The 13401-nt window shown below is 46.2% G+C and overlaps 1 protein-coding gene across 1 annotated transcript in view; it reads right to left on the bottom strand.

The window, feature by feature from the left end:
* GALNT17 (polypeptide N-acetylgalactosaminyltransferase 17) overlaps positions 1-13143 on the bottom strand; it is a 210655-nt gene extending 197512 nt beyond the window's left edge. Inside the window, exon 1 of the mRNA XM_068656289.1 lies at positions 12498-13143. Coding sequence (XP_068512390.1) covers positions 12498-12735 — 238 coding nt within the window. The 5' untranslated portion in view covers positions 12736-13143. The remainder of the gene's footprint in view (positions 1-12497) is intronic.
* Between the last annotated feature and the right edge of the window lie 258 nt (positions 13144-13401).

The raw sequence follows: 13401 nt of genomic DNA, 5'->3' as shown, positions 1-13401 counted from the left end.
GGTATGCCCTCACTGACTCTGCATGAGTTTAAGAAATAAACCAATGCTCACTGAAAATCTATGTGCTCTCCAGCACTGCTGCTCCACTGCCAAGTCCAACTATGTCTGCTTCCACCGGGGACCTTTATATCAAAAACTTTCTAATGAATAACGGTATAAGGTGAACACTTAATGCCAACCTGCAAAAATCGCCAATACTACTCAATTAAAAAAAAAATCACCAGCAGTTAGCTGGGAACTAGGACAGCTGCAGTATTTAAAATACGTACTACAAATGAGAAACACTTAGGCACATCATAATTAGTAAATGGCAAATATTAGGAGTTATGGGAAAAGAGATCGTTAAAACAGATTTTAATAGCCCAGCATTTCATACATTCAGACGTGAAAATCCAGCCTGCATACACTTTGAGCATTAAGCCTACATTAAGAAACAAACTGCTTCATTTTTAGAGTAGTAAAAACAAAGGTTAAAAATGTGCTTCAGCACAAAACCCATAATTTCTCCACAGTGACTGTATTGTTTTGCTTTACATGGCTAATAATACCTGCCCAGGCTTCATATCCACACATCTCCTGAACACTCTACCATGCTAACACTTTAATCACGAAACCTGCAAAAATACATTTAGTATTAATGTTTCTGGAAGGAACCTATCTTTTTAGTTATACTTAATTTAGAGGAGATATCTAGTTGAAAATAAGACTTTTTTTTTTTTTTTTCCAAATCACCATTTTTCCACAACTTGTAACAAAACCCCCAAGCAACCGTGCTGCATCCAAACACTGCTGTAAAAAACAAAGATGCCCCTGGCACCCCACACAGGCAGGTGCTGTTCCCTGCCTGGACACCTCGTCCTATGCCCCCTCTCCTCCTCCCCACCAATTTCTGCGTAACCGACCCATGTCAGCCTCCTGATCTCCCCCCTTCTCTGCTCCCCTGGCTTCTCAGCCCCATTTCTCACGGCTGCCAGTTCAGCCCCTCTGCTCCTCTTCCCTTTGCACGATGTTTGTCCCTCCTGTCCCTCCACGAGAACAATGGCATGCGTTTTCTTCATACATCATCTCCAGAAACATCTGTGCCAGTTTGCTGAGATTAAAGATAAACAGGAGCTTGACAATATCTGACCACTTCAGCCTAATTGGAAAAACAATTAACAAACAAAAGCAATTTCTCAGGATGGGAAAGGTTGGGCAGCCTCATAATAAGATGCTAACAGAGATGCTTACACTTGGGTCTGCGGCTTTGGAGTGAAGGACTTTCTTTGGGCATCTGGTTCCACTAATTATAATTGGAGCCAGGTATTTCTGGATATCCAGTTCCAGTAATTATAATTGGAGCTGGACATTCAGAGGAATGTCAGGACTTTCCATACAGCTGCACAAAACCCACAGATTATGCCACACGCCTCAAGCTGGGATGTGATGTCACAGTTCCATTCCTTGCCATTCATTGCCTCTTTCCTCCTTGCAGCCTGGCAGCCGGTTCTAATTTGCAAGGTCTGATGTTGGATCAAACAGGCAGCATCAGTAGGGAGGAAATGTGTACAAGGAACACAGCATTAATTAGTATTGGAAAGTTGAGCAACATCCTGAGAAAAGACTGATGGAAGTGTAAAGTCCCATGTTACTGTCTATCCCCCTTTAATGTCTGTGCAGAACAGACGCTGAACTCCCTCAGAAAGTTGCTTATTGATTCAGCGCTTGATCCAAAGACAACTGAAGTCAATATGACCTGACCCCAGTAACACCTTTCATGTACGACATTGTGAAGGGCCAGAAACCACCTTCCAAGCACTCTGGACAGGGGCAGATTTCCAAACAAAAGCTCTCCACGTGCCCACAAATCCGCTGAACAACCGCACTGTCACACTGCCCCTTCCTACCACAAGCACTAACCAAACCACACTGTGTTTGAACCGACCCCTTCGCGTCAGAGGAAGCAGCTCACCCTCCCCCAGTCCTTTAAGCATTCATGTCATTTGCAGTTTTGTTTCTGACCTCCACCTCCAGGGCTTAAAAACAGCTGTCCCCCCTTGGGCATTGCATATGGTCAATGAAAGCGGCCTTACCTGATGAGCACTGGCCCCATCACCAGCATCCCCTACCCCACACCTTCTGACAAGTGGGATGCCACCACGCATCCCTTTAGGGGATGATGCCCAGTGGACAGTTTCATCCTTCTGGACCGAGGCGTCTGTGACAGCCTCCTGGGGGCAGAAACCTGAGGAAGCCGTCAGATAGGCGCTGCTGCCTGCCCTCCTCCTCCCCAGTCCTCGAAGCCCATGGAGATCCTCAGGCTGGGAGTCCAAAAACCAAAACCCAAAAAACAGAGAGAATTAACACAACATGAGGTCTAATTCTCCCCCATCTTCTGCTTCATTCCATTGCATGATTTGTCTTGCTGAATGATAAGCAGTTTGGGAACGGCCTTTTCTCACTGGTTTATAGCACTGAATATATGGGATGTGAACCAGCCACTGAATGAGGTCTTAATGCACTCAAGTGGTAACCCCTTAATCAAGGCTAAATTCCAGTCATTTGTTACGGGAAGGAATAGGAAGCAAGGCAAATGCCTCTTCTGTTCTCTCATGTTTTCTGTTCCGACCTCTTTAATGCCGATTGCGAGCATTTAAAAACCACCAAAACATCGGTCAATTTTTCTTTGTTCTCATCCCATTTCCCACATATAAACTCTTCATCTCGTTCTGTCCTTGAGGCATGCGCTCAGCAATATATAAGAGAACTTGAACCCCTGCCTCGCAGATTTTTTCTGATGTTATTTGAAGAGATTTGTCCAGCATCACACAAAGTTGGAGGCAAAACTGAGACATACATCTTTTCTCCTGAACGCCTGGTGCCCTTAATGGTGAAACCAGTCCCTTCTAATTATACGAGTAACAACTTCAAGGGAACTGAAATTTCGCATTATGGCTTTTGGTTTACACTTACGAAGGGCAAAGCACAACATGGCCCCAGCCTTGACTGCAGGTCTAGAAAAGTGGATTGGTTATTACTGTTATTGTCTTGTCAGCACAAATATGAAAAAATGAAATAAAATCTAGCAGAATAGGGTTTTTATGTTCCGACCTATTTAAAGCATTCAGCGTTCCAGCACACTCCACTAAAAAGGGTAAAGGTCAACAAAAGTTATTTTAAACACAATAACAGAATATACGCAAACTTTTAACTATCATTAAATGGATTTTCACTTTTTTCTCCTTTGTGTTTTTGAGAGTACCATCAAGTAATTGTTTTGAAAAAAAAAAGTTAGTAATTTGGTGCAAACACGATTGCTTTTATGATTTAATTTAAAGTGTAATGTGGGCAAAGACCCAGAAAGGAATTCTAATTGTTTCACCTTAATATTAACCTTCTTACTTCATCTTCATGCTCTGAGAACACGCACAACCATGGAGGGCTGTTACACTGTCTGAAGTGCTACACACGCAAATGAAAAATAAAACAAAGGTTAAATGAAGTCTCCCAGCAGTGAGGCAACTTACTTAACTCCCATGCCTGCTCACTCCCTCTGCAGGTTGAAGTAACATCCAAAATAACTCAGCCAAGGCTGAGGACCTTAATCCACTGTTGATTTTTCTCTTGTAACAGTTTTCTGCTTTCTGTACCTCAGCAGCACTCAGACACGCCAAGGAGAAACAATTTGGATTCCCTCTGCCTGCAAACACGAGACCCTACTGCTGCTACATAGAGGACATGAGCAAAAAAGAAAACCCTTCGAGTTTTTTGCTGCTTTCTCCCCAACTCTTCTCCGTTCGGACGCTGGGGGATGGAGCCGGGGTGCTGCAGGGGCTGCAGGCAGCGCAGGGCAGGCTGGCACACAGCCCTCCTGCGCCCCCACCCAGCCTTGTCACCCACAGCCTGTAGAAGCTCCAGGCGGGGAGGAGGGCACGAGATGCCCGTTTGCACAGAAGGCAAGGGTGCCAAGGGGAAGACGGACTCAGGATCCCCCTCCATTCCTCAGCATGCGATGCTGATGTGACGCAGGTCATTTTACTGCATGCACTACGACAAGGGAACCAGGTACAACAAGGCATGGGGAGTTACTCTGCTTTCCACAGCCCCGGCTTTTGAGAGATCACCCATTTCTCTGTCAGGGTAGAGCAGTGTCCTTACAGAACAGCCCAGGAAGATCCCTATTTTACACAATCCATTCTCCACGAGTTATCGTATCAGTGTTGTATTACAGCTACCGTGACACTGCAGGCATTTCCTACTGCAGGCCCAAACAAGTGCTGTGATACGGCAGATACCTGACAGCTTCACGGTCTGTGGGTACCGGGCATCCGAGTGAAAGCCAGGGAGGGCAGCACCCTAGGAACCGGTACTCCTCGCACTGTAACGTGCAGACAAGTAGAGATCAGGATTATTTTAATAGGAAAAGGCAAGCACTGTGATCTTATCCAACTCACTCCTGATTTCAGGGAATTGTCTTTCTTCTTCAGATAACTTTGCATCTCCCCACCAACGCAAGCATCAAAGCCACGAGGCTGCATCGGAGGCACAGCGTGTAATTGCTCAATGTCAGCAGCGCGAGGCTCTGCATAGCACTCTCCTTTAGCGTAGCGTGGTGCGTGGGGCTCTCGTTGCATCATTACCGCATTATTTTTAGATAACTGTCAGTGAATGTCAGAATGCGGGTCGATAAGCTATTAGATTTATAGGCAGAGCTAGCCATGCTTGTAGCAATAAAATGTAAAAGCATTCGACAATTTCCTGGAGAAATTTGACCATGGGGATTGGGGGCTAGAATGCAGTTGCTAGTACTCCCAGAACTGTTTAGGGAAAATAATATTGTACCACTAGGATACATCACTGAAGTTGAATCGCTGCTGCTGACTGATTGGTAGGGTCAATACTGTGCACGTTCAGTTTGAACAGCTGCTTACAGACTTCAATGCAAACATCTTGCAGAAAACGTCCCCCTTTTAAGTTTAATATTTTGACGTGCAGAATGTCCTCACCTACCCCAGGATCCGAGCACATCTGTAGGAGCTGTAAGTGAGCAGCCTGCCAGCCCGCCGTAACATCTGGACCAGATTGTTGAGTTTTATATAAAGATTAGCGGCATAAATCACAAAATGAGTAAAACATTTTTAATTACCTGAGAACACTCATTTCTGTTCTCTTTTGTGCTATGCCTTACTAACCAGCAGCTTTCCTCACATACTATGTGCAGTATTTCCATAGAGGAAATGTGCAACTTTTGCCAGGAGAGAAGTGATGAGAGAAAATGGTGGCCAACATCACAGCAGAAGGTCTCCCCAAAATCCAAGAGCACTGGCAGCGTACGCCTAAAGCAAGCTTCGTCTGTCTGTCCTCTCTGATCAAAGCAGAAGATCTCCAAGGCACAAGCGCGGGACTGTTGTCTAAGCAATGCCTGCTGCCATTCGAAAGGCCTCGGGGTATCCAAGATGCTGCGCGAGCCCAGCAGATGTGACACTCCACTGACAGCAGAGTCGTGCCCTTCTGGAGTGGCAGCTGGAAGCCGGGCAGGATGCCTTCGGGCACTGAAATGTCACTACATGCCCGTGTTTGCCAAGTGCATCCAATTCCAAATGTCTCTTACTAAGCTCACTACTGACTGGGACTGAGGGTGGGAAATAATATAGGAATTCACATAATAATTACAGCACCTGTTTTTTGTGCTTTGTTTTGGATTTTTTGTATCCTTAAAAATATACCCCTGCAAGTTCTCGTAACTCATTTGGTAGCCTAAATCTAACGTGCATTAGGAAAATTTATTATTGAGCTAAGGTTCCATTTCTCCAGTCAGGCAGACATGAATTAATATGCAAGAATAAAATACCAACATTGTCACTATTTTCTAGTCATTGCTGTTGCATCTCATGATTCCTGTGTTGTCTCTGCATGATAAACGTGTTAGCGGCTTATTACTCATTCATTGCCAATGACAGTGAATATTCGGTTGATGATGCCAAACAACTATCGAAAACAAAAATTATCTATCAGTTCCTAGTCAGCCGGGTTGTAAACTAAATGTCACGTTAACGTCTCAGCTTCCAGATGCTTCCTAAGTGACTATCTGAAGCTTCATCTTTTAACTCTATTATTTCTCCAAAGAGTATTTATTGTTTTATTCATTCTTTGATCAGTATCAGATGCAATTTCCATGGACCCGATAAGGATAACTTACAGGCAGCAGCTCTTAGGTGCCCAAAGACTCTCTCCGCAGACCACGCTCCAGCAGTTACCAATTTCAGGCTGAGAACTTTCAAAAGCAAGTACCAAATGTGGATAATTTGCATTATTCACAATGGAGAATATGACAGCCAAATCTGTTAGGTATACAATTGATATTAAAGCTGTAATTTTTTATCAGGTTGTTATATAAGGCTATGTAAAATGATATAGTTAGTTTCTACTTCAAAAACATCATGGCAGTGGAACAGACCGGGAAAACAGTCTATCAGATCCTGTGTGATAACCATCAGTTAATACAACACTCACATCCACCACAGCATATCACTGTATACTTTATCTCTACATCATCATTTCTTATATCAAAGGATTTTGCCCAGCAAGGCTGTGCTCCTATGAAGAGCAATTTTGATTTGATTTCATTAACGTGATTAAAGCTTGGCCCATTCTGCCTATAAACAGCATTTCTCTACTCTCTATTCTTTACATTCAGCTGCTTATTCTCTTGCAGAGAATTTCTTAGTGCTTTAGTTATATATTACCTACCTGTTAGGAAGTTTTAATATTGCTAATCTATGGGTGTAACACTACTACATACTACTAAAGGGCTGATGGAACAGCTTTTAATCTGCTTTATTTACATATATAATTTTCTATACTTGGTAGTTAGCTAAGTTTGTAATGTACTCTGAAGATGAGAAGTGTTATAGAAGATAAGCGTTATCTTATTCTTATGGGAAGTAAATCCACATATCTCTAAAGTGTTTTAAGTTAATTAAGTGCCACTTCACAAGAGGGATAGTAAGACCACGCAAAAGGCTGTGTTTCAGTATCTGCCTCCATGCCCATATGCAACCCCCACAAAGTTAATTTCCTAATTGGATAAGCAGACGAGAGCACAATCTGTGTGCACGGAGGCTGCTGGCATGCACTTGCTCATATCTCAGCATGTGCAAATAATTCTGTGTGCAAAAGCACAGATGCAAGCTTGTTTAAAAAAATGAACATAGGCTTATTTAACTGACACAGGATTTGAAGTTCCTCTTCAACTTTTAACATTTGCTACAGCAGCAGTTTACTTTGTGGACTTCCTGAGTGTACAGGGAAAAACAACAACAAAAAAAATCTGCTCACCCATTTTCTGGCCAGCTCCACTCCTGCACTTCTTCATTGCTGGCCACTCTAGCAATGCCAGTGATGTTTTTTAGCAATTTGCAAATACCTTTTATTCCTTCTGATCTTGTACATCATCTCTTGGGAGTTTACAAAGTAAAACTTAAATGACAGGTTTCAGGTGAGTCAGCAGTGTCCTTTCAGAGCGTTCTCTGTCTTACTAATATTTAGCACAAATTAAAGAACTTTGATATTGAAATTTGTTTTTTTCCACTCTCCTCCAAAAGATACCACATCATTCCTGTCTAACTGACTTCAAGGCAGCTGATTGCTCGCTAGGTTTAGCTGTTGCTGTGCATCAGCCAAAAAGCACTGGATGGGGACTTTGCAGCCTTCACAGTTCTTGGAGGCTTCAACCCATGACCCGGAGCTCTGCTGAAAAGGCCCAAGGAGCCATGCAGACGTTTACCCCAGCACACCAGGGAGGTGGCTAAATAACTACCTCAGATAGCCCGTGAGCAGCAGAACTAATTTACTTGTATTTGCTCAGGGTGCTTTGCAATGGCAGACATGGGTGATGGCTTCCCCACAGGCACAACGGGTTTATTTGGAGTACTCCCCCCTGCGATTCTCATTCTCCTACAGGCAGCACTACTCAATAACTGCACTGTTCCTATATTGACCTCAAGAGCATCTGGCAAGCAGGGTTTAGAACATTGGCTGCCCACTTTGTGTAGGATCAGACCCAGAGGGAAAGGGACAAGACAAAAAAAAAACAAACAAAACCAACTAACACACAAAATCATATCCAGGCTCCTTCCTTGTGCCTGGCATGAACATTCATCAGTGCAACACCAGCAACCTGCACATTTAAGAGAAACTGCTTATGGGCCATATACATCCCACCAGCATCTTGGCAGGCGACACCCAACCTGCTAACGCACCTCCTACCTTGGGCAGGCATTGCCAAGGGCACACAGCACCCTTATCCTCTCTGTCTCAGGGTGAACACATCCTGCATTGCTGCGAACATTTCCCTTTTGCACACCCAGGCTGGGATCGAGCTCACCCTCAAGAGGATGAAGGGAAGCGAAGCAGAGAAATACAAAAGCTCAAGGAAGAAGAAACAGCCAAACAAAGCTAGCTGGGCAATTCCCCCATGGCTCTTGCTTGCAGGAGAGAAGACGAGCGGCTACTCGCCATGCAACACATCCCATCAAGAGGGATCTCATAGTAAGAAAAATCTTTGTAAGCTGTAGCTTTCCTCAAATCACGTCACTTATCATATATGCCACTGATCTCAGGACTCAGCAATTTTGTGTTACGAAGTTTGACCTGCCTTGTGGTTTCAGTATCCTACAAACACATTTCTCAAATTCCTCCTGGTCATTAGTGAGATTCAGCAATAGCCCCAAAGGGGCAAAGTAGGTAAATCAAAGAACCTTACCCCATCGCTTCTCAGGGGGCATATGGTTGCAGCACATACTGACTGCACTCTTCTGAGTCTTTATTTCAGCTCCACCCTAGCTAACTAGCTTGCCTTTTACATAGGCACAGAGATCCCCTCTTTGTGAACAAGGACCCAGACTGAAAGTTCATTTGTGTGAATCTCCATGAAGTTGGAGGTAATGTGTAACACAATTTACACTTATTTAAATGCTACCATTAAAAATAATAATAATAATAATTAAAAAAAAACATGTTTGTATCAAAAAGACAAGTTGTGGTTAATACCCAAAATAAAATGCACACGTTCGTTTCAGACCTTCATTAGCTTTCTGTTAACATCTGCTCAACAAGAATATTCCATCCAAAGAATGACTACAGAAATTAAAAATCCTCTGAATTCAGAGATAAGCGCGTGCCCAAACAAAAACCTCCATTTCAATAGACTATTCAAAGGTCACCCACTTCTTTGTGACTGTGGGAGCCATCTGATGAGAGACTAGCAAAAAACAACAGAAAATCGAGAGGCAAAAAACACAAGACTTGTGCAATGAACTAAGGAGGAATAACCAATTTTTTAAAAGAACAAAGCGTGTGTATAGTTTTCAATCAGATTTAGGCCAAAAAAAAAAAAAAAAAGAGCAAAGAGACAAATTTGTACAGGTCTAAGTCTTCTCACAGATTCTGTACGAATGACTCCACGGCAAAAACTAAGCAAGGGCAACATTTGATGCAAATAATCGCCAGTCCCCAGCCCAGTTCAGTATTCCCACAGTGTTCTTTTTCTCCAGCATCTGAAACAAGCATCCCGTAGCTGTGCCATGACAAAACCACCTAACTGCAGCCATAAAACACTAAAAGACCAGCAAGATGCATCACCAGGAAAATGAGGTGTCACTGCGGGCAGCAGATCAGGTCACATTTGGGACAGCTGTTTGTGCACAAAGAGCATCTACTCTGAGGAGTAAGATCCGTCCTGGTGCTGTTTCCAGAATGGCAATGCAGAGGAACATCATTCAAAAGGAATGATTGTGTAAAATCATTCCTTTACCAGACCAGAGGCATATAGTGTTGTTTAGCTTGCTTTTATAGCCAGCACTTACAGAAATAAACAGGCGCACATATAAAATGAGGGTTGCCATACAAGAGAGATCTGTTCTTTCTGATGTGTTTTATACCACGATTCAAAAACCTAAAAATACAGCAATGGCATGATCAGATTGCTCATTTGATCTGTACAGAATTGCAGCCTTTAAAAAAATTCACTTTTTTAAAGATGGCTTCAGCTTGCACGGAAATCCAGCCAAGTCCTATAACACAGACAAAAATCCATAGCTAATTCCACTCAAACTGTGTTTCAGTTTCTCTCTTTGGCTAAACATTTCCCAACGCTCCCTGAGCTGCAGGCTTCCCTTGTGCTATGCTACAGGATACTCAAACATTTCATACATACTAAACCACAGGTCAGACTGAAAACTAAAGACAACTTCAAGCACCAGAACAAATTCTCTCAGTGGACGCGCTGTGTAGAGAACTTGTTGAAGAGCATATGGCGGGCTTTGTTTGGCACTTGTCACCAGCATGCTACTTTCCTATCCTAAAAAGAGAAAAAATGAAATGAGCTCATATCTGCGCACTTCACACAGACACTAGGATTTCAGCTTTAACTATTTGATAAGCACCCAGGAGAAGACCGAGCTCCGATGGGGGCTCAGCAAACTCCTGGCGGGGAAGCTGGTTCAGCTGCTCCGCATCCTCCACCCCACCGACTGTCTCAGCACACCTGGCTGTGGCTGCATCCTTTCGGAGCTGGGGGTGCTGATGGGGTTCACACAGCCCCCCTGCATCATGCTCTGAACCCGTGCCTTTCTGAAGCACAACACAGACATTACTCGGGGAACAGAGCACATAGTACTTTTTCTAAAAACCACGCATACCAAATATATACTTGGCCCAAAGTTATGTAACTGCTACACCAGAGCTATTTTTCAGCCAGACTCATCAGCAATGCCATAAATCACCCCAGTACGCAGAGGCCAGGCAAGACATCGCATTTATGTGCTCAGCTTCCCGCCTGCCCTAAGAAAACCTTTGCAATACGGGCAACGCATCTGGCACCTCTCTGCCTCCCCTGCTCTCCAGGTGCACGGCTGCTCAGCAGCACTAAGCAGCCTCCCACCGACACAGCACGTCCAGAGCTGTCCTCGCACACCAGCTAGCTCCAAAAGCATCCCTCAGAGCACATCAGAGCAGGGACCCCCCCATTTACCTCCACAGAAGAGCACTAGCTTATAATTTCATTAGCCTCTGAATTTGGGGGATGGTAGATAGCATCATGATTATAGGTCCGATACCACAGTCCCAGCATGTGGTCTCCTATCTTGAACTGCAGCTATCGCCCCTTTTTAGGTAAAGTGCCTAAACCTTCCTGGAAACTTCTGCCCTGAGCAGTATCCCCCAGCACTGAGTTTCAGTTTCATTGTACATGACACACACTTCTCCACCTTATCCCTTACCGTTCTTTCATTTCACCTTGTTTGTCACCCTACAACGCTGCCTCAACATCTTGTGGTGCTAGCTGTTCTCATGGGCAGGACAGGCACTGCATGCAAGTGCATAAAGTAACAGTATAAATAACACTTCCCTACTCTGCTGAGTGCTTCTCCTTTCATACAGCACCTTCAACAAAGCACAGATGCTGACCAAGACAACTACCAGACACCAGGAAGGGTACGCTGCATTCCCCCACCTGCCTCACATCCTCAGTGCTGAAGTGCAAGCAGCAATAGCTCCGATCCAGCACAGAGACACGATGCACGCCAGCTTTCAGCTGAACGCAGCACGGAATCATGCATTAACTTCATATTCAAAAGTCAGGGAGGGAATCACACGGCCACTGCCAAAAACACTAACTCTGCTAATTCTGCAATACAAAAGCTGGTAGTCGTTTAGAGCTACAGAGATGCAAAGGAAGAAGTGGAAGACTTGATTGAGATCACATTCCCAGTTGTGAATCCGTGGGGAACAGTTTTAAAAAAAATTAGCTTCCACAGTCAGTGTTTTAATTAGATAGCTCACCTAGATTTCTTACATCTTTACAGCATGTTTCTCTATCCCACACGGCATCTTTGAAACTCCCTTTCTACATTTCACAACTACTGAACCTGGTGAGATTTTAATAGAAATCCCTTCGCTACACTATGAAGAGAAGCATTACTTGAGGTTTTAATTAGCAGCTGTCAAGGCTAAGCCATAGGAAATAATGAATTGTTTGCTTAACTTATTACAGAAAGAGCAATTTGCTTTCTGACCTTCGGCACTCCAACAACGCAATGTGCTTTAGCCATTTAAAAGATCCTTCCAAAAAGGACAGCTCGGCAGTGGTTAAAGTCATTCCCTCAATCAATATAAGCCGTGCCGCTCCAACCCTGTATTTGGCCACTGAACACCCTTCTCATTTGATGTAGAAATCATGACACTGTAATTTCCTGGCCGGTACTACAAACCTGAAAGCCAGCATTATGTTATTATGCTTTCCTCCCATCCTGTGCAAGGTACTCTGAGCTTTTAACACGAACAGAACTTGGAAATCGGATACCAAATCAATTCAGTCAGCTGAAGCTCCATGCTCACAGTAACACGGGAAAGGGCACAGCTCTAGCACAAAAACTTCACAAAATCGTCGCTCTCGCCCTCTGCCTCAGCTGACGCTCCCACCCGTGCCCAAACGGCATTAAAAGCAGCCGCGCTCCTACCATTGAGCTGCCTGTAGACTATGTCTTCCAGGAGGGAGAGCCTCTTCAGCACCGCATCCTGGATGGAGCCGATGCCGTGGGCTGTCAAGTTGACCACTTCTGCCCGGGGATGGACGTCGTGGAAGGAGTCGCCGCTCTTGGCCGTGATGGGTCTGCACTTGGCCAGGAAGAGGACGAAGCCGGCCACCGCGATCAAGTTTAACACCAGCAGGACTTTGACTCTCCGCAAAGAAGCCATCAAACTTCCCGAGGGGCACCTCCAGCCGCCGCGCTGCCAGCAGGCGCTAGGGGAGCGGGGCGGCAGGTGCCGGCCGCGGCGCGCACATCGCTCGGCTCCGGCACGGCTCCGCCACCGGCACCGCGCTGCGGGGGGCTGCGGGGCGGCTGCCGAGGCTGTGCCGAGCCCGCCCCGGGGCTACGGCCGCCCGGGGGAGGCGCCGCCCGCCCCGCTCCGCCGTAACTTCATGCCCGGCGCAGGGCGCCCTGCGGCAGCGCCGCGCCTGCCTCAGCCGGCGGCGCGGTGCGGGGCGGGGGGGGCATGGCCCTGGCGGCCCCTCGCGGCTCCTCCCGCTCCCTCCCCGCTCCCGCACGGCTCCTCCCGGCCCCTCTCTCGGGCCCTCCCCGGCCGCAGCCGCCGCCTCCCGGCCGCAGCGCGGCGGGGCGGGGAGCGGGGAGCGGGGGGCGGTCGCGGAGCGGCCCCCGCCCCTCTCAGCGCACGCTCGGGGGAGCGGCCCCGGGCCGGGCCTAGCGGCGAGGAGCGCTGGAGGGGGTCCGTGTGCCCCTACCCCCTCAAAACAGCCCCCCCCCCGGCCTGCCCCGGCTGGCTGGGATGCGCAGAGGATGCTCGGAAAGTTTCCGTGCTGGGGGGGTTCAGGCGCCCCCGGCCCGACTCGGGGTCCCTGCC

This window comes from Anas acuta, chromosome 19 (genome assembly GCF_963932015.1).
Source record: "Anas acuta chromosome 19, bAnaAcu1.1, whole genome shotgun sequence".
NCBI lineage: Eukaryota > Metazoa > Chordata > Aves > Anseriformes > Anatidae > Anas > Anas acuta.
Note: the sequence above shows the minus strand (reverse complement) of the source record. Positions and strands in the feature narration are given on the sequence as shown.